This window comes from Pteronotus mesoamericanus, unplaced genomic scaffold (genome assembly GCF_021234165.1).
Source record: "Pteronotus mesoamericanus isolate MK-2021 breed Mesoamerican mustached bat unplaced genomic scaffold, CSHL_Meso_final scaffold_54, whole genome shotgun sequence".
NCBI classification, from domain to species: Eukaryota; Metazoa; Chordata; class Mammalia; order Chiroptera; family Mormoopidae; genus Pteronotus; species Pteronotus mesoamericanus.
In genome coordinates, this window is record NW_026555321.1 from 66,905,587 (window position 1) to 66,927,924 (window position 22,338).

Genomic DNA, 22,338 nt, shown 5'->3' on the forward strand with positions numbered 1-22,338 from the left:
TTGTACTTTTATACTGTCTCAGAAATTCCCAGGGACAATGAATTAGGTCTTTGTTTAATTATCTGTGATGACTTGTACACTTCAAATTTTCCTCGAAGGTGATCAGTTGGATGGTAGAATAAACATAGCTGCTGGGTTCAAGACGGTGCATGAAAAAAAATACACGCCTGTTCCTTGTTTATCAAATGTTGTCACCGCAATCAGTAATAAGCACACCCCAAATGAAACACACCTGTTCCTTTCGAGTGGCAGTATTGTTTCTGGGTACACAGAGAAGGGAGGAGGTTGCCATCCTGACTCAGAACTGGGTTCTGATTCACAGAAGTGCCAGACCCGAAAAGCATCAACCCCCTCGTTTGTTAAATAGGCATGTGTAGTGGACAGAATGATGACTCCTCACAGATGTCCACATCCGAACCCTGAGGCTCATTAAGGAAAAGGATAAGGATTTAAGAGCTTAGGGTGAAAGACAAAATTTATTGAGCTGTATGATTGATATAGTGGAATGCCCACAACAAGATTAGGTGGTGGGCTCCCTGAACTCAGAGAAGTTAAGTAATCTGCCTACCATCACATAATTAGGTAGGTATAAATCCACGTTTAAATCCCTGCCTGTCTGAATTAAAAGCCTGTGATTTTTATGACATTTCTTTAGACTTTATAATAAAAAATAAAGCACAATTTCTATTTTGAAACACTTGTTTGGTTTAAGAAGACTCTATATCTTCATTACAAATAATCATTCTGTGTGAAATCCTGTCCCAAGCTCACAGTACAGTGATACAGTGACTGCCACTTTGCCAGCTCTGCAGGGTAACAGTGGTAGTGGTAATAGTAATAATAGTTCATCTTTTATATTTGTAAAGCACTTTTATAATGTACAAAACACTTTAAAATATATATATATTTATATATCTATATCTCCTTTCATGAGTGCCCTGGAATGCGAGATTTTCTATTCGCTTCTGCTGAGAGATCTCTGAGGGTCATACCTTGTTGCCCAAGGTGCACATCTAAGTGACAGAGCAAAAAGCCACCTCCTGGTTCTGAGTCTCACTCCACATTCATTACATGGGTCTCTAAGAGCGTCCTTCCTCTCATGGCCTGAAAGTGATTTGCAAACGCCTTCAGTGCAGGAACTTGGCTGTGGTCAGCAGGCAAGTATGCATTTAGACAAATGAGTCCGGAAACCGTGTGCTGAGCTCAGGAGTTATTTTGAGGTCAAAAGCCAGATCTTCTTAAACTACACAGAAAAAGCTACACAGAATGCTTAGAGATTGCTTCCATGGGGTTTGGAGCATAGTTTTGCTGAAGGTCACTGTGTTCTATGGCCTGCTTAAAACTCTGCATTTTGTGTACTAGTAAATACATACTTATAGTAGCCTCTTACGTTTTATTTTTAGTTGCAGTGATGTAAAAAATAAAATAAACCACATTTCTCTTTGAAGTTATTTTGTACAAACACAATAGTTTCTCTTCTCTCTCCAAGCTTGGTAGCTTGTGTTCATTTGTTTCCAGGAATTTTTCTTTAAACAATATAAATTCATTCCCACAGACTGGAGATAATTTCACAGCAGCCAGTTGCCTTCCTTTGGAATTATTTACCATCCTCTGTCTCCCCTGAAGACATGCATAATTAGTCAAATAAATGCACTTACTACCCACTCACTATTCATGTAATTTACATGCTTTTCTAAAATGTGTATAAATTATTTAGCTAATCCCTAATTTTGCATTTACTTGTTTATGATTTTCAGTCTTATTGTGTGGCCCCACCAATGTTTCTTGTATGCTTAAATCTTCATTTTTTTTAAAACCATTATTTTGACATTCAACATTCACTGAATTTTGTGCTTGGTTTTATTTTGAAAAAATGTTCACATTTCTAGTTTCTGCCTCGCCTCACATGCTATGCATTCATGAATATAAAGGATCTGATTTTTGAACATTTTTATTGCTAGAAATTTTGAATGAATTGATGCTCAAATGGTAGAATGAAACAAATGATTTCCTACTATTCATACATACACATTTTAGCCAGTCATAGTGATGATATACTATTAGTATTTTATAAGCAAGCTACTGTACTTAATTTATTCTAGTACAGACATTTTTTCACACTTTATCATTTCTGGAATTGAGATATGTCTTACAATCAATATGGTCAGAAAGCATTCATTAACAGTGTTTTTCTTCCTTAGCAGTATGATTTTTATATACATATATATATAAATAATGCATTATCAATGTGGTAGCATCTTAGAGTTAAGTAAATACAATAAGTAATAAGACTGTTCTACATGTTGGACAGATTATCTCATGTAATCCTCTAAGCAATCCCATGACATAGGCAAAATTCTCCACATTTCACAGAAGAAGGAAATAGATGAAGGAACCTGCCCCCAGTGCCTATGAGCTACACCATGGTCTGTGGCATGCTGATAGCCAACTAGCTAAGGGAAGGGGGTGGCTTCAATGTGTAGCACTTGCTAATTTCAGATGTGTAAATACTTTCAGTGTGACCAGCTACAGGATATCAACATGAAGTCACATAGAATCGGGAAGATATGTACCATTATGTGAAACATCGGTAACAGTTAGACGTAATCTGTGGAAAACACAGCATAGCATAGAGCTGCACTTACAAGATCCCCATAGATTCTTTATTCTACCTTGAACCATGCCCAAATTCTGTTAGCTTAATCCAGACCTGCTTATACCTGAATCCTATTTCACACTTGATATTTCCAGTTATGTGAACCAGTCGATAAATCCCCCCCTTTCTTTTTTCATAAATTAGCTCAAATTTGGTTTCTATCACTCGCAATCAAGAGTACTGATGGATACAGCAGAAACTTACAAGATGTGCTAAGAAGTGTCATTTAAACTTTGAAAGTTACGAGTAGTCACAAGTGAAGGATTTTAATCCCATGAGTGATATGGTCAGTGTATCTGACATTCTCTGGTTGGTTCTGAGTTGGAGACAGGGATGAAAAATAGGGAATGTGGTAGTCATTGACCTAGTCCTGACTATGCTGTTTGAAGCAGAGGTTGTGATTTGATTTCTTGAACTGGTTGTGGTATAGGATGTATTGTCATATGCGGTATCTGGCCTTTATCTATTTCTATAACCAGTTTCTCAGGCCCTCTTTTGGTCATTCTTTAATTTCTGAGAAGTTAACAAGATTTAGGTCTTTACCTCATGGGGATTATCCAGCTGTCTCCATAGCCAAATATACTGAGAGATTGTCCTGATGTTTTGTTGAGTCACCATGATGATCATCCAGCAGAAGTGTGACTGAGCAGATGCATTTAAAACTCTGGAGAGAATGCAGTGCACCAACATCATGACCACTATGATATTACCTGTAATGTGCTTCAGAACCAGGAACCCCAATTGCCCAACCCAGGACAAGAAAATAAACCTCATTTATCATCAGAGAGATGCAAATTAAAACCACAGTGAGATATCACACCTCACACCTGTCAGAATAGCTATCATCAATAAATCAACAAAAAACAAGTGCTGGCAAGGAAATGAAGAAAAGGGAACCCAAGTGCACTGTTGGTGGGAATTCAGACTTGTGCAGCCACTGTGGAAAACAGTATGGAGTCTTCTTAAAAAATTAAAAATGGAACTGCCATTATACCCAATAATTCTACTTCTGGGAATATATCCTTAGAATCTCAAAACACCAATACAAAAGAATATATGCACCCCTATGTTCATAGCAGCATTATTTTGAGTAGCTCAGAACTGAAAACAGACCAAGTGCCCATCAGCAGGTGAGCGCATTAAAAAACTGTAGTACATTTACACAATGGAATACTACATGGCCATAAAAAAAGGAAATCTTACATTTTGCTACAGCATGGGTGGACCTGGAGACTATTACGCTAAGTAAAATAAGCCAGTCAATGAAAGACAAATACAATATAATGTCACATATATGTGGAGTCTAATGAACAAAATACACTAACAAACAAAATAGAAACAGAAGCATAGATACATGGAATAGATCGACAGCTGTCAGACAGAGGGAGTGGGAGGGACTGGATAAAAAAAGATGAAGGGATTAGCCAAAGAATGCGTATGCATGACCCATGGACATGGACAATGGTGTGGCGATGGACTGAGGAGGGGGGTAGTGGAGGCTGGGTGGAGAGCGGCAAAGAGGGAAAAAGTGAGGACAACTGTAATAATGTACTCAATATAAAAAATAAAGAAAAAAAGAAAATAAATCCCATAGGCCTTGAAGATCAATCTTAGAAAGCCAAGTAACTCTATTCCTTTAGATGAGACATAGTCTGTTTATCTAGTCTGCTTTCTCAATCCAAGTACAGTAAGAAGTATTAGCAATGATACAAATGCCCCCATGAGTAGACAATCCTGCTATTGTTTGTTCCCATTAGTGCCAAATAGCTGTGGCTGATCTGCATTCCATCATGGGCAGAGTGGTCTTGTAAATAACTTCTACCAGAGTTGGTGAAATGTTTCTTATAGTCTTTTTTATTTGTATGATTTCCATCCTTAGAAATATTGCTCTGGTTGGTCACCTAAGCAATGAGCTGGTAATTCCCCAAGAGAGAGTGCTTGAACAACCAAGTGTGACCACGCAGAGCTTGAGTCTGAGTCAGAATTTCCAGCCTTGGTGATTTATTGAATTAGGAGGGTCTTTGCTCTAGACAAGTCTTGGAACACTGTTCCTAAAGTGGGTGGTATGCTGTGTGATACCTACCATGAGGCACCTAGAATCAGGCATCTTTCCCACAATGTTTTGATCTTAAGTCTGGCCATCAGGAGGGCGCCAGGATGGTGGGGTAGGTAGGAAATGTTTACTGGTGGGGTAGGTAGGAAATGTTTACTTGTAGGGTTTTTTCCCGAATGAAGCTGGGTCAGTGCACTGATTCATCATTGGAGTTGTTTTGCTATTTTGATCTCTAAACTGAAAGGGAGATCTTTGGTGCTGACATTTAAGGGGTATGTGATTTTGAGTAAGTTCTTTAATATCTTTGTATCTCAATGTCCTTTTTTGCAAGATGCTATTCTGTTGCTCTAAGGTTGTGGGGAAAGTCAGAGTAGTATTAATGTACTCTCACATTGATTTTATCTTCATTAAAATACCAGTATTGACTATAATGAAATGTGAATTGGAGAAAACAGCTTGATTTCTTTTTCAGTGCAGAATTTAAAACTTAAAAGAAAATGTTGAGAACCATAGGATGTATTTTCCAGGCAATTCATCCACAGGCCAGCAAGTGGGACTCATGTGTCTCTTGACTAATGGTGAACTCTCAGACAGTTTATTAGTGGAGACTGAAGAGAGAATATTTTTCTGTCTTGTGTTGAAGTACCAGCTCTCTGGTAGGTGATTTCACCTCTGCATCTGATGGTTTACTTTTGAAGCCTCTGCTTCCTGAATTTTTCCATGAGGAGGAGGCCATAAAAAAGATAAGCGAGGGAAGCAGAGAATCCCTTCAATGGTCCATCATTTTAATTTTGGTACATTTGTGGAGGAAGGGCACTTACCCTATTGTGTATCTCGGGCCTTAGGAAAGATCCATGACATGGCTTCCTTCCTTCCTTCCTTCCTTCCTTCCTTCCTTCCTTCCTTCCTTCCTTCCTTCCTCCCCCCCCCCCTCCTTCTCCTCCTCCTCCTTCTTCTTTGCTCTCTGTGTCTCTGTCTCTTTCTCTCTCTCTCTGCCCATTCCCCACCCACCACTTCTTTCCTCTCAGAAATAGGCTTAAAATACACCATGAGTAGTTTTCTTTGAAGCTTCTTTGAAAATATTTTAGTGAAAATATCATAGAATATCATTACAATGTCATTAGGAGTACATTTTTGGCCTTTTGAGGAAGGTTCCGGGCCAAGAGCTTATCCATCTGAGCAGTGAAACATTTTTCTTAAACTGCAATTTCTTTGAAAGGTAGGTTTAGTTTTTATTTCATTGCTTGACACTTCTTAGTTCTACTCTGATTCATAGTACTAATTTATAATATAGGTAGAAAAGCTCAAGAAGTTTATAGAATATGATTGAGAGGATGCTAAGTGGTACCACCCACTCAGTCCTGAAGGTCTGAGTTTTAGCAGCTGATGGCTGTCTGCAGTGTTCCTCTTGGAGAATTGTCCTTGGTGGAAGAAAGCCACCTTGCCCAAGATTATTACCTGAGGGCAGCTACTTCTTAGGATGGGCTAGCATAGGGTATAAAGGCAGGACCCCTTGCTTCAATGTGGGATGAATATGAAGGGACATCCCAGCTCCAGAGCTCCTGGAGGCATGGGATGATACTTTTGTTGTGACTGTACCAAAGGCCACTCTTCCTAGTTTGATTTTGCTTGCTTTCCTCCCCACAGGTTTGATTCCCAATAAGCTTGCTACACACAAACCTCGAGCTCACAATTTGTTTCTCAGGGAATCTGACTGTAATAATGACCAAAATATTTTGCATAGGGGAACTACATTATTCTAGTTTTCTCATTCCCTTCTGCAGAATTAAACATTTCTTAAATTCATGTCCTCAGTGGAACAAAAAAACACTTCTTGTATCAGAGAAACTTTGAAGTTATGTCCCACCAAGAGCCACCTTCAGAAACCATGGCTGGCTACGACATTTACAGCACTTAGTGTCTTCCTCAAACTTATTCAGCTCCCGTGATGAAATCTGAGAAACACAGAATTCAAAGTGGCTTAAAAAGATATAAGATTAAGTGGTCTATGGCTTTCTTAACAAAATCAATAATGTGAGTCGCTTTCTGTGACTGTTTTGGGACCCACATGTATAACTTCCACTAGTATGAAGTGTTCTTTCCTGCCAATACCCATTTTTACACATTTTCCAAGTGTGTGTTTTTTTTTTTTTTTACTTCACATTCACATTCTTTTCCATAGCTGAGAGAACAAAAGCCTGTAATATTTTCTTTGGCAATTACATGTTAATTACCTGACATTAAATCATTATTTCTCCAAAACTGGCTTTTGATTTCTTGGACCTCCTAACTCTGGATTATGAAAGCTTTTCCAAAAAATGTGATATCATCTGCCTTCAGTTGTTCAACTAATCAGAGAGCCAGAATTACCTGTAGAAGCAGATAGGGTTGACAATCAGCAAATAAAAATATATGAACCCACTAAGAATTTCAGATAAACAATGGATACTTTTTTAGTAAAACTGTGTTACATATATTACAGAGCTATATCTACACTAAAAAATTAGTTGTTGTTCATCTAAATTTCAAATTGAACTTGGTGTCCTGTATCTTATCTAGCAATCCCAGCCTCAGTCTCCTGAGTGCCCCTGGATAGGGCCCTGGGCTTTAGAGACCACCTACCAGCACCTGTTCTTTGGAAGAGTAGTGCTTGGTGCCAAATGGACACACCCACCCATTCTTATGCACTCTTTATACTCCAGGAACTGAGCACCTGAATCTCAGTCCCAAATCTCCCTCCTAAACTGCCCTGGGTATGTTTTTTGGATCTTTGTTTTTGCCTTTCCCCCACGGCAGCATTTTTGCATGCAACTTTAGGCTGAGATCTGGCCAAGGGGTGGCTGATGGAAAAGGGTGGCAGGAGATGGGGTATGTGACTAAGGTGCCCCCACATAGGAGCATGCCAGGCCCTATGGATGTATGACAGAGCCCAAGGTGAAAGGACAGAGCTGGACAGGAAAGGTAGAGCCTGAATTTGAACCCTTGTCTCGAGCCCCACAATGTGAGGGGTGAGTCTGCTGAGAATACCACCGTCTCTCCATTCTGCAGACTTTGAGCTGGCTATCAGGGGCTTGGGTACATTGAGGGCAGAGTGCAGAGGTTTCCACCTACAACTTACAGCTTCCATGTTTATCTAGCCCCTTGAATAGTTTCATGTTTCCGTTCACCTGCTTTGGTGGAATTTCCTTGTAGACATTTTAACAAGGAATGGGCCTTTGAAAAAAGAAAGTTAAAAAGAATCTACATCACCATGAACAACAAGAACACTATGAAGTAAATCTAGTGTGCTGAGTCTTGAAGGGATGGTTCAGCTTAGTGCACTCGGGTGCTCTTTGTAAGCTCTGGCCGTTCCCCAGAGATTTTTCCAAGTGCGAAAACACCAGCTCTGTTCATTTCAGAAGGAACACAGCCTGATTTGTTCATGTGGTTTCTGTTTGCCAGGAAGAAAACTAAGTAGAGGGAAGACACAAGAGAAAAGCAGGCTTTTGTGGAAATATGATGTATTGGGCTTATTTAACCTGATGGAGAAAATAAGGTAATATTTAGTTAAGGTTCAGGACTGCATGACCATACCTGTGCTGGTACATGACAAGAAGGGATTAAAAAAAAAATAGCATGCTAGGATTGCATTTGGTTCCATGTAGCAGGAGGCCAACTAGAGCAGCTTCAAAATGTTAGGTGCCTATTTCTTTCTGATGCCCTGGAAGACCCAGCTTCTTTCTGCTTGTCTCCTTTGCCATGCTTTCTCCCTCTGCTAGCAAGGGCAGCCGTTGCCCTGCTAGGCAGGAAAGGGATGGGAGAAGGGCAAAATAACGTTGTCAAGTCTGTCTCCTTGAATGATTTCTTGGATGTTTCAACTAGCAAACTTTGCTCATATCACTCTGGCCATTAATGTGTTAGAGAGCCAACGGCAGCTGCAAGGGAGGCTGACGTGGCCAGTGTTTCAGCTCTGCTTCCCCCCAAACAACATCTGGCCTCTCTTGGAAAGGGCAATGGGAAAGCAAAATATTGCATAGGTTATTAGCCTTTTCTGCCACAGGTGTGAACAGCACATGAATTCTTTAAAAAACAAGGCATTTTTCCTTCCAACATACATAATAGTCAAATCCATCACTACAGAGCAAGTTAAATAGATGTAAATTAAGTAATATTTTCCAACCAACAGTTAATGCTATTTATTTGTCCTCAAGTTAGTCCACAGGTTGAGAGATGGTCTCTCCATATGTTTTATATCCAGATATTATATATCCAGGTGTTATATACAGTAGATCTGAGCAGGAGCTAGCCAAAGATTCTTAACATAATGGAATTTCCTGCCAATGTCAAAATTTACGTTACCATTACACTTAACAAATAAGTTTAAAAAAGTATATTACTGCATATCTTTGTTACAAACACTGGATTGTTAGAAGATACAGTATATCTTGTTTTAAAATGTAAACCTGAAAGCTAAGCTTATAGTATTTTTCAATGCATGGTAGAATAAAAGGGATGAAACATGACAAAATGATCCTTGACCCGCTGGAGCTTATAAGCTACTAAGCTATAACACAGTAAGATGTCAGGCTGGCCTGAGGGATGAATGCCAGGCATGAGTGGCACCAGAAGGAGGCAGGTGCAGTGGGAGCAGCAGGAATCCAGAGGGAATGTCTCCATGTTTGCACAGAGTGCACCAGCACAGAGCCTTCAGCTGATTATGATAACCAAAAAACACATTAGTAAGAGCCTAGCGCACCTGGTACTCTGCCACGCTGCCAGCAGAAGGCCAAAGCCAAAGCCAAGGCCAAGGCGGCGTCTCCAGGTAACATTACATAAAGAAACTGCATCACTTTCAGACTCGGCTGCCTTATGAAAGCAAGGTGCCACCTTAGAGTGACAATCAAAGTGACTTCATGGAAGGTGAGTAATGGCAAAACACACTTGGAAAAGTGCTAATGCTTGTAATTTCAAGTCCTCTGCCAGGCAGTTCAAACTGTCCCTTACTCAATGGACACGAAGCCTCAAAGTACATCTTCAGCAGATTTCCAATAATAATACGGCCCTTTGGTTAATTTATTTAAAATATTTCATTTAATTCACTTCAGAATGTTGTCCTTAATCCTGCACTTAAAACATTTTTTTTATTCAAAACATTTCTTATTACATGAAAATCTTCCTAATTTGTCACTGAAAACTGCGCTTCCTGTGAAAATGCAGGACTACGTAAAATCTCGAGATTCTGTGTTGTTTTCGCCTGTTGGGACCCAGCTGGTGAAGATAGCATCGGGTATGATTTCGGTCGGAGGGAAGAATACGAGAAGGAAAACGCATCTCTAAATATCCTTCCTGTGCGTCCTACTCAGTAGCACACGAGGGCAGGTGTTCGGGAGGCAGAGAAAGGCCATTGCCGAGGCTTCGGAGGAAACTTGAGGTAGAAATAACTTGAGGGTGGGACGCGAACGCCACCGGGTCCTCGAGCAGCCTCCAGGCTGGTTCCAAATCCCCGCCGCCCTCCTACCGCCCGCTCCGCCCCGCCCGGCGACGTGGCGGGCGCACCGGTCCGGTAGGCGGTCAGGTGGTTGGGTGGCGTCCGACGCCTCTGGGGGCGGGGACTCAGCGGGAGCGGCGGCGGAGGCGAGGAGGACCCGGCGGCGGGGTCCGAGAGGGGACGGGCGGCGGGCGGCACAGAGGACGCGAGGAGGAGGCAGCGGCCGGGCGGGCGACATGGAGCGCGGAGAGCCAGGTGAGGGCCGGGGTCGGCTGCCGGCCGCGCGCGGCGGGCGCGCTGGGGCGGGCGGGTGCGCGGCCCAGGAGGTGCAGAGCGTCGCTTTCGGCTCCCACACCACGGTAGCAGCTTCGAGGTCCGATCGCGCTTCCTGGTGTGGCGGGGCTGGAGGGAGGGCGCTGGCACTCGGACGGACGGATTACAGGAAAGGTTCTGGGAGGCGGCGACGGGCCGGGCTGCTGTGTCGATGAGCTTTGGGTGGAAGGCGGCGCGGGTACAGTGCCGCACAGCTGGCTTTTATCACTGATGGAAACTGAGGCACCTGTACGAGGTGCTCTCGCCCCTCAAGATGGGAACATGAACCCCCTTCTCCATGTTAAGACTCTCAGCCCTCTCCTAGTTAACATAGGATTTGGGTGGCCTTTGACCTCTTGGCTATGGTTTGGATGCAGATATTTAACATGCCAGGTGTCCCCAACTGTGGAGTGGCGTTTGTGGGTTTATTTGAAGGAGTCGGGGTGACGGGGGAAGGCAGGTTTTCAGAGTAATGATTTTCTTTTACACATCAAGGTGAAACCCCACCTCAGAAAACCCTTAGTCTGAGTACTGCAGCTTTGAATGCACATAGTTCTGAAAACAGTATGTCAACTGCAAGTGCATCAAATGGAATAATTGTTCAAGAGATGTGGGATTGTAGGGTGAGGTTTTCAGATTTCTATATCCTAGAGATTTTGCCCATAATAACCCAGTAAGTCTAACAGATGCACAACTTGCTTTTAAAAAGATACATGAATACTAAAATATACAAAAGGGAACGATAAGGTCAATTTTTGAAAGTGGGGGTACGAATGACTGCTATTTTGAATCTCAACACAATAGATTTCACTTTTTGCTTATTACTTGCAATATTTACCTTCATGCATGTGTTTTTATGTAAATAAAACCGTATTCCATATATACAGTTTTGTATTTTACCCTTGATAAATTGTAAGCTAGATTCTTTGGAACCTTCCAACCCTTACATTCTCCATGCCCCTCAAATTAATCTCATGCATATCATCTGAGTGCTTATAATATATAATATATACTTTACATATATACATGTGTAATACTTTATAGATGTATATACACATGCACACATATTGTCTACATTTTAAACTTCTTGAGGTGAGAAGCATGTCATTCTCTTTGTCTACAGCTGGGTAACATGGTGATTTGCATAGTAGGCATTCAAATGTTTAAGCCAGAGAGCTTGTAACAGGTCCTGTATGTGTTATTAGGAGAAGGCCAGGACCACCATGTAAGCCAGCACTGTTCTAATTTTTCATGAGGAAAATAGGGCTGTCAAACACATGAACATGCACATTCGTACATGGCCTCCATTGTTTTTAGAATGTTCTTAGAATACAGTGAGGGTTTTTAGAATGACTATGTTTGGTACTTGTCAATAGCTGACTTAGGTGAGTAGAGTGACTAATTTTACTAGATTTTATATTCTAGTGTGGCTGGTCAGAATCAGTCATTAGTGCCTCTGCCATATCCCACCTGGCTAATGCACTTTGTGTGGTTTTTGTAGGGCTAGTTTGTGTGTGTGTGTCTAAGATATATTTTATAAATTCTTTGGCTTATAAGAGGATCCTTTCTCTGTCTCTAATTTTCAGATGTTTTCTCTGGTCAAGATATTAGTCAGTCATGTTGGTTAGTCTTTCTTTATGATTGTTATTCCTCGAGGGCAAAGGAGCCATCCTCTTCAAGTGGAGAGTCTGGAGACAGACCTAGGGAATGACAGAAGAGTCACCTGGCTTGGGAAGGTCAGCGGACCCTTTGCACAGTTGTGCTGGGTGACAACCACGGGACCTGGCCTTACACTTCTGGTTCCACCTGCCTGTCTCTTTTGTCTTTTCATTTTTGTGTTCCCATGGCATACGGTAGGTGCTCAGAAATGTCTGCGGACTGCCTGTGATGGAAAGGAAAATACCCAGGAAAACCTTCCAGCTGTCGGAACCACTGTTGACTCTACAAGTTGAACTCTTGCTTCGTACTTCCTCCTGCTCTTTTTTCCTCTATAATTTAAAGAAGCAGAACTCTGTGGTTAGGCGGAGAAAGTTGCTGATGAGGCTGTGCTGGGCTTACAGGGTAAGTTATATGTGAGGTTTTTGAGCTAGTGGAGTGGATTGCTCAGTCTTCAGTGACTCTACGAGGTGCCTGGAGGAACCCAGGATTGTAAACCTGCATGTTCACTAGCAAATAATGTTGTCTGAAATAAGGCTTATAAAACTCTATGCTTATCTCTTGAATTGCGATTTTTTTTGGCAAGGTTTTTAAAACTAATCAGAACATTTGAGGATTTATTTAACTTACTTTTTTTGTTTTAAATCATTCGAGGATATGTTTATTGATTTTAGAGAGGAAGTTGGGGGGAGGGAGGAAGGTAGAGAGGAAGAGGGAAGAAGGAAGGAAGGAAAGAAGGAAGGAAGGAAGAGGGGAAGGAACATTGATGTGAAAGAGCAACATCAGTTGGTTGACTCCTATACTTGTCCCTGCAGGGGATTGAAACCACAGCCTAGGTATGTGCCCTGACTGAGGATTGAACCTGCATCCTTTTTGTGTACAGGACAACTAAGCCACCTGACCAGGGCTGTTTAATTTATTTTTTATTTAATATATGTGGACTGTCTTGAATTTGTCTGTCCCTTAAAAAAAAAACACAAAAAAACCCAAAAACCTCTAGGTGCAAAATTAAATATCCTGCCTCTTGTCCTAAATGCATTTCTCTATTGAAAATGCGTCTTTATACCTTCCTTCTTATATGAAGCTGTTAAAAGTTATCCTTTGCGGTTTTATTTGGCAGAGCTACAGAGTTTGGAAAGGAACAGTTTTCTTTGTGTTTTTAATGAACACATTCTAATACTCTTCAGTATCAGGCTCAGATTCTACTAGTTTCTCACCATCTTCTGTACCAAGACTTTGTATAAAATACTCTGCTTGTATTGAGAGCTCCATCAACATCAATTGATGTAAAGTATGCCTTAATCTGCTGATGCCTGTCAAGAATTTCAACGTGTTAAGCCCCATACAGCACGTTTAATGTGCGTGATATTTCTTGCTCCATGCTAACTAGAGCACACATTGTGTAAAAAACTTCCTGATTACCTTTTATGGGGCTGAATAAATATTTAAACTCAGTACTCTCTTATGTTAGTAATAATCTGTAGTTTAGCACCATTATATGGAAGTGATAATTAACTAGCCACTAAGCATTTTATTTTGTTTGGATTAAAACACACACACAATCTTTATTTTAAGGGAGAGAAGGAAGGCCTCCCCTGGAAAAATAGGAAGAGGGGAAGGCTGCAAGAAAACAGTGAGACAATAAAACAACTGTGATTTCAACATTGTAATTATACCTTAGAGATAACAAAAATGTGAGCTGTTACTTAAAAGTAAAAGATACGTGGAGATGGCTGGACAACAGTTTTGAAGGTCTGCTCACAAATCTTCGAGTGTGACCCATCCAGGTTCTTGGTTTCTTTGGTCATGTCTCGCTTTCCATATGGTGCTGGCGTCTTTGTTAGCTCACATTTACTTCCTGCATTTATTTTTACGTTAAAGCCTGCCCTGTCCCAAGGGGAAAGCTGAGTGGTAGGAGGGGTTGTGAGTGGTTAGCAGGATCTCTAAGCAGAATAATCCATGCACACAATCTAAACAAATACCCTCATAGTTCAGAGCTAAAAACACCCATCTTCTGAACTTCTGTGCTACTGATCCTTTTGTTATAGGTTTAGATTGTTTTATTTTCCTTTTAGGGTTCATTCTTTATACTTTAATTGTTGACTGTTGTAAATCTTCCTTCCTGAGATTCTCCTAAATTTTAATTAAACTAAGTGGGTGCCATAATCTTAGCAATGTATTTTTCTTAGAAAATGTCCAAGGGATCAAGAGATTTAATGTTTAGTGGAAGTTTAAAAATGTTTGAGTTAAAAATACTGTTTTGGTAGGTGAGAATAGTTGTTTGTTTTAGAAAAGTCAGAAATACAGATGGAGAAAAAGAAAATAAAATCACCTATAATCTTATAGTGAAAAATCACTATTCCTGTATTGGTTTATAGCCATTCACATATATAAACTTTTCAACGAATCACAAAATAATCTCTTTTTAATATTCCATTTTATTGTTTGCCTTAAAAAAAAAAACTCAGTATATTTTAAAAATACTTGTCCAACATCATTTTGACTAGTGTGACCATTAATTCACATGACACAAAATTTAAGATGACTAAAAATAAAATCTCTCTGCCGTCCCTGTCTCTTGGGCTATGTGTCTAGGGTGGCAGTGCCACCATTGTTACCAGTTTCTTCTCTGTCTGTCCAGAGGGAGTCTGTAAATGTAGCTATATATATACACTTACATTTAAATACACATTTCCGTATGTATATTTGTCTGGATATATAAGCTGACACAACTTGTTTAGCATGAACTTCCTTCACTTAAACAGTGTATGTTTTAGAGGTCCTTTAACATGTTATGGAGAGTGGCTTCATTTTTAATGGCTGTAGATGTGTATTTGTAGATGTACCATATTACTGAGGGGAACCATATTTTGTCACCCCCAAATATGTCTTTTGGTATATTGATTTTAAGCTGGTTAGTAAGAAAAGACTCAGAAAAAGACCTTTGATCCTCCTCCCTTTACCTGCCTAGAGGAATGCAAGTAGAAAAACCTGCTTAAAGGAAGGGAGCATTACCTTAGCATCATAATAGGAGCTAAACGTGGCAGAGGGGGAAATATTTAGCAGAGCTGGATTTGTGTCCCATTGTTTCTGGGTGGCCCCGCAAGAATTTGTTTACCACATGTTTGCTTTTTCTTGTCTACCTGTAACTTACCTCTTTCCCTTTTGAACTCCCAGACCCCTGCCCCTTTCTTCTTGTCCAAAATGGTATATAAGCCTCAACTGCCCAATGCAGTGTGTTTGGGTTTCATATCCTTACAGCAGCCATGCACATACATCCGTAATAAACTTTGGACTTTTTCTCCTGTCAATCTGTCTTATGAGAACTTGATTATCAGCCCAGCTAGAAGAATTTAGAAGGTGGGAGGAAAGTTACTTTTGTATCCCCACTATATACCATAGTGGGTGATATTTAACTTGTTCCCTATTGATGGACATTTAGGTTTCCCCTAATATTTTGACTCTTAAAACGAAGCTGCAGCAAATAAATTTTTATCCAGGCGATTCCATAAGTGTTTCAGTTTGTCTGTGGGAAGAATTCTTAGAAGAATGTGAGCGTTCAATTCGATAGTGTTAAATCCTGTTCCATAGAAGTGCCGCCAATTATACACCACCAGCAGTGTGTGAGCACCTGTGTCCCCTGTCATCCAGCCAGGGTTATCACACGTTGTCTTCTTTGCTTGTCTCGTAGGGGGACAGGGGTTTCTCAGTATTCATTTCGTTGTGTATTTTTCTTAACATGAAGGTGGTTGTACTTCTTTTGAAAAGCCTAATCTCTGTATTTCATTTTCTGCGAAGTGTCTGTTCATAAACTTTGCCGGTTTTACTATTGTGTTATTAATCTTTTTCTTCTTGATTTGTAGATGTGGCCCTTTGTCCATGATATGGATTGCTAATATATTTTTTCCTAATTTGTTGTTCTTTTTTGACTTCATAGTATTTTTTTCCAAGCAGAAATACTAATTGGTGGGTTTTTATTTTTAGCTTCTAGGTTTTGACTCATTCCTAGAAATGTCATCCTCCCTTTGTGTGTATTTTTATGATTTTATTTTGTACATTTAAATCTTTCATCCATCTAGAGTTTATTTTGATAAAAAGTGTGAGCTGTCTGGAAACATAAAATCTCCCTTTTCTTTCAAAAGTATTTTTCTGAAGAGCAGCAGGCTATGGCAGCAGTCATGGGAGGGAGCAGTGGGAAGTGCGTTGATACCAGAATGCGGCCACATGTCCTCATGTCTCAGGACTTGTTATAAATGTTTAGGGCAAAGAATGCTGGACTTGGAAGTTATGTCTGGGCGGAAAATTCCGTTTCCTCATTTTCTGATATTTCTGAGATATTGAATAAGTCACTAAATCTCTTTGAGGCAGAAGACACCTCACATATTTGTGGAAATGAAGTAAAAATCTGTGACTAGTACTGGCACTCAGTGCATACTGATTGTGAAACTGAATATTACTTATGTCTGTAAAATGCTAATTCCCAATTCAAATTAAACATTTCATTTCTTTAGAGACAAATACAAGGACACAACGAGGCCACTACAGTGGAGTGGACATTGTAAGGCTGTATGACCATGACTGAGAAGGAAGTGAGCAGCTCAGGCTGGGTCCTCAGAAAAGGATTCTGAAAGTGGATGACCTTTGAACTTGGACTTGAAGACTAAGCAGGAAATCTTTGTGAGAGAAGGGCAAGTAAGAGAATTGGAGGTTAGATCTGAGGTGGGAAGCGGGTCTGAGGACAAAGGCCAGTAGAGAAGGGCTTTCAGGTTGGAACTGGGATAGAATCTAGGAAAAGAAGAGGAGATGTGGGGAGGGAGGTACTGAGCTTATTTTGGGGTATGTCACATTTGAGCCCTCTTCCGGTTATCCAGAGCTGTGTACCAAACTGCTGCAAAACCTTGTGGTTTAAAACAACAGCTGGAATTACAGTCACAGATCTGTAATGTGGCAGGTCTCGGTGGGGACAGCTTGTCTCTTCTTCCCTCAGACTCAGCTGGGACCACTGGAAGCCTGAGGCGGGGATTGTCCAAAGAACCACCCAAGAGCCAGCTGTACTGGGAAGATGTGGTCAGCTCAAGCTCAGGCACCTGTCTCTCCCACTTGGTCTCCAGCCCAAACAGCCGGCTCTGTTTGCTGATGACTGCTTGCCTTCATTGAGTGTTGTTTTTTTTTGCTGTTGACACAGCAGCATGCCACTCAGGATGTTAGCTCAGGGCTCCCAAAGTGTGAGTCCTATGAGAGAGTCAGGGGGAAGCTGTCTGGCTTTTTATGACTTAGTCTTAAAGTGATGTAGCATCATGAAGGCCAGCCCAAATTCAGGGAGAGGGGACTTAGACTCCACTTTTGGTGGGAGGGTGTCAAGGATTGTGTGCATATGTTTTAAAGCCACCACCAGGTCCTATGGGACATGGGCAGGAGGATGTCACAGTTTGGGAGACCTTCGCACACCTGATATATGAAGCTGTTAAGTTGATGGATGGTCGAAGAAAAAAGTGGAGCAAATAGAGGACAGAGCATGGAGTGTGGACATTTCAGGGCAGGGAGGGAAAGGTGTGAGTCCAGAAAATAGGCAGTTTGGCTCTCAAAGGCTGGGAGAGGCAAAGCAGATTGAGGAGGAATATAGATACTGGCCGTAGTGATGAGGACAGTCGTAGATAGTGCTGAGAGAGTCAAGCCCCATGGCTTGAGGTCGGGGTGCAGAGAACGGGTCAGTAGGTCTGATGGATTGGGGCCAGTGGGAATGGTAAAGGGAGGCAATGCTAAAAGGCCAGACTGCTCTTCCCAGTAGATGAGTGTTGTTTGGAAGGGACTTCTGGGTTAAGTGATGGTGATTTGCTTGCTTGCATTTGACATTTGTGTTTGTTTATAAAATAAGTGAAGAAAGTAGAGACAAGGAGGAGTAATAGGGTTTTCTATTCCTATACTATATGTCACTGATTTTAGTGAAGATGTTTTTAATGCAAAATGTATTTGAATTGTCATATCTAGAGATTGTCCTTCAGGAGCTCAAGTCTAAGCAAATTCACTTTAATGTATAGGAGCTTTGCAGACAATAAGTGCTTATTAAATATTAGTACAATGAAAGTATTAAATTTTCCCTGGGTGATGTGAGAAGCAATTTAGCCAAGAGATGACATTTGAGCCAACTCCTAGGAACGCTGTGATTTTTTTCCCATGCTCATGATTTCTCAGGGCAGACATGAGGTTGTGAGGGATCACTTTGGTTGTGGAGTGTCTTGACTGCGGGATTGACTTGTGCAGTGTCTGTATTTGTCCCAGGTTCTCTTGGGAAATAATTTTCGTTCTGGAGTGGCAGTCCCCCAATGGGAGAGTCAGTCAGTTATTTCCTCAGGTCCTTGTTGAAAGAGAAACTGACCTCCCCTGGCCTGTTCTGCTGGTTTTAAAGTGGTTGCTACTGCTCCTTGCTTCTGGAGTAAAGGAAGATAGTATGACAGATTCCTCCTGTTGAGGGGCCTTATTTTCGCCAGCATTACTGTCCGTTCCCCACCTTGCTTCCTCTTTTCAGCCCCTGCAAAGTTCTCCAGGCCTGGGAGTCCTGCTACCTTGTGCTTGGCCTCTACTTGGACTGCAGTCTCTGCACAAAAGGGTCTGATGACTTCTGCTAACCTGGTTATCCTGTTTGTCATGGTGACTGTGGATGTTACATGTGAAAAGCAGTGAATGCTGATTGAAACCAACTTTCCTGAGTGCTCTAGACAATTTCGGTAATTCCCTAAAACCCAGAGTGTCACACATCTCTGTGTTCCTATTCCTTGTCCTCCCTCTTCTTTCTCGTGCCCATAGCCTGCCTCTCTTTTCATGTCTTTTTTTCTCCTCCACCTAATTCTATTTCTTCTTTCTCTTTTCCCACTTGAGTCATAAAGTGGAATGCAAAATGTTTCTTATTTCTGTTCTTTTTGCTTTGCTTTTGCTTAAGGAATTTCATGGACTTATTCAATATATTTTATGTTTCTTATTACTATTAACTTTTTTCAGTAAACATTTTAAAAAACTCTAAAAATGGATTTTCTACTTTCTTCACTTATTATTAATTGCATTGCTATTGCAAAGCTGTATTAGGCCTCTCTCTCTCTCTCTCTCTCGTGTGTGTGTAATGATTAAAATTTTAGAAAAATACTTCAAAGTATTAATTGGAATTTTTAAAAAACCATAGTTTATTAGTTTAACTCTTTTTGTCTCTATGAATTCTGGACAAAGTAGAAACACTTGGAGGCCATATAATTTTTTTTTTATATATTTTATTGATTATGCTATTACAGTTGTCCCAGTTTTTCCCCCTTTTCCCTCCTCTGCCTGGTATCTGCCTTCCCTCCAGCAATCTCCCACTTAGTTCATGTCCATGGGTTATGCATATAAGTTCTTTGGCTTCTCCATTTTCTATTCTATTCTTAGTATCTCCCTATCTATTTGTAGATACCATTATGCTTCTTAATCCCTGAACCTTCTCCCCTATTCTCCCCCTATCTCTTCCCCACTGATAACGCTCCAGGTGATCACCATATCTATGATTCTGTTCCTGTTCTAGTTGTTTGCTTAGTTTTTTTTTGTTTTTTACATTCAGTTGTCAATAGTTGTGAGTCTGTTGTCATTTTAATGTTCATAGTTTTGATCTTTTTCTTAAATAAGTCCCTTTAACATTTCATATAATAAGGTCTTGGTGATGATGAACTTCTTTAGCTTCACTTGTCTGCGAAGAACTTTTCTGCCCTTCAATTTTAAATAATAGCTTTGCTGGATAGAGTAATCTTGGTTGTAGGTCCTTGCTTTTCATGACTTTGAATACTTCTTGCCCGTCCCTTCTTGCCTGCAAGGTTTCTTTTGAGAAATCAGATGATAGTATTATGGGAACTCCTTTGTAGGTAACTCCCTGCTTTTCTCTTGTTGCTTTTAGGATTCCTTCCTTATATTTAACCTTTGGCATTTTAATTATGATGTGTCTTGGTGTGGTTCTCTTCGGTTCCAACTTGTTTGGGACTCTCTGTGCTTTCTGGACTTGTATGTCTCTTTCCTTCGTCAAATTAGGGAAGTTTTCTTTCATTATTTTTTCCAATAAGTTTTCAATTTCTTGCTCTTCCTCTTCTCCTTCTGGCACCCCTGTGATTTGGATGTTGGCACTTTTAGAGATGTCCCAGAGTCTTCTTATTCTCTCCTCATTTTTTTTGAATTCTTGTTTCTTCAATCTGTTCTGGTTGATTATTTCTTTCTTATGTTCCATATCATTGACTTGAACCCCATCATCCTTCCCTTCCCTGTCGATTTTTCCATATTTCACTCAGTGAAATAAAGTGAAATTCATTCCTTTCCTTATGCTTTTGCCATACTCAAGTTCTGAGCATGCTTATCACCAGTGTTTTGAACTCACCTGATAGGTTGGCTAACTCTGTTTTGCTTAGTTCTTTTTCTAGGGTTTTATTCTGTTATTTCATTTAGGCCATATTTCTTTGTTTCCTTGATTTGGTAGCCCCTGGTGTTTGTGTGTATTAGGCAGAGCCGTTTTGACTCTGCCTTAGTGGACCTGTTAAGTTGTATGAGGTGGAGCCTTAGGTATTTTCCAGGGTGGGGCAACTGGCTTCATTGCTTTGTGGCTCTGTAGGTGGGGGGTGGAGGGGTCATATTTGGGACAAGGCTGCTCTCTGGCTGCTGGAGGCTTGCTCTTCACTCACCCCTTTCAAGTCACTTCACCCCCTTCCTGTATGTGACTGGCACCCCTCCAGCTGCTGCCCTGGTGGTGGTTCCCAGAGTGGATGGGTTTGCATATGTTCTAGGACTGTGCGGATCCTTTAAACAGACTCTCCTGAGAGACCGGCAGTCTCTTTTGCAGCCCCAACCCTGCCCCCCCCACCATTGGTTTTTATAGCCAGAAGTTATGAGGCTTTATTTCCTGGCCCTGGAACCCTGGGCTGTGCAGTCTGCCTTGGGGCTGGGATCTCTCGCTCCCAAGGTGTCCCTCCCAATTTTTATCCAACACATGTGAATGTGGGACTGCCCATTCTGCTGGCTGCTGCCGCCACTGCCTCGCCCCTGCCACACCGTGTCCTCTCTGCCCTGGCTTCCCGTCTCTGCCACTCTTATCTGTCTGGATGAATATGGATTCTTTAAATCCTTGGTTGTCAGACTTCCATACAGTTCGATTTTCTGGCAGTTCTGTATTTTTTTGTTTGAGGTTGTGATCCTTCTTATGGTTGTGCAAGAAGGCGAAGATTGTCTGCCTACGGCTCCAACTTGACTAGAAGTCGGAGGCCATATAATTTTTTAAAACTTTTTAGAAGGTGAGGAAGAAACTTGATTTTTCTTTCTAATCTGGTGTCATGCCAGGACATGGACCACTGTCATATTGTCACTGGGTCTCTTAGACACTGGCCCCAGCAAATGCTGGTGCTCCCTGAGCTGAGGGCGAGGCTGCTGGCTGGACACACCTTCCCTCAGGCCCCTGGGGACTCTCAGGACCCTTACCCGCAGGTAAGTGCAGGGACCCCAGGCCCTGACTCCCTAGCTTCTCCTGATCACAGCGCCCATCCGCCACTCCCGCTTGTGCTTTTGGTGGAATTTTTTATGTGTGCTCATTTTCCCATTAACAGTATCACCTCACATTCATATTTTCTGTGACAAATAAAAGAAAAATGTCATTGTGTCCTTTACAGTGTGACACTTCTGTTCATCTTTCTTTAGAGGTTGGAGAAAGTGAAGGGAGGGAAGCAGAGGGTGAGATGGGGGCTGGTTTGGACCTTTCAGCTTTGGAGGAACTGGAAATTCTTAGTTCTTTTCTACCAGCACTGTGAGGAAAAGAAGGGATTTGTTGATGATGCCACACTTACTGAAGCCCCCTGGGTCCTGGCTCCAGTCACACAGTTATGGGCCTTGTTTGATCCTCTCACTGGGCAACCTCCTGAGCCCCCTACACTTTTGTGGGGTTTTTTTTTTTTTTTTTTTGGAAGCAACTATGGCTGTTATTGAGTCCGTCCAGTTCCTGGGCCTGGTGTAAAGCAGCTGTGCTTACTCTCTTTACTATTTTTCTATGGTTTTCAGTAATTCTTTATCATTTTTTTTCACATAAGTTCAACATAATCTTAGTGGAGAAACACATATAAGCACTTCTTTTTAATAAAAAGCCTGGTGACCTCGGTAATCTTAAGCACTTTTCTCCCACATTTACTCATTGGTGTCTAAGCATCA

General features: G+C 41.2%; 1 protein-coding gene across 1 annotated transcript in view; it reads left to right on the forward strand.

Annotated features, from left to right (window-relative positions):
- Positions 1-10,304: 10,304 nt before the first annotated feature.
- LOC129088273 (hairy/enhancer-of-split related with YRPW motif protein 1) overlaps positions 10,305-22,338 on the forward strand; it is a 315,682-nt gene continuing 303,648 nt past the window's right edge. Inside the window, exon 1 of the mRNA XM_054595532.1 lies at positions 10,305-10,431. Coding sequence (XP_054451507.1) covers positions 10,413-10,431 — 19 coding nt within the window. The 5' untranslated portion in view covers positions 10,305-10,412. The remainder of the gene's footprint in view (positions 10,432-22,338) is intronic.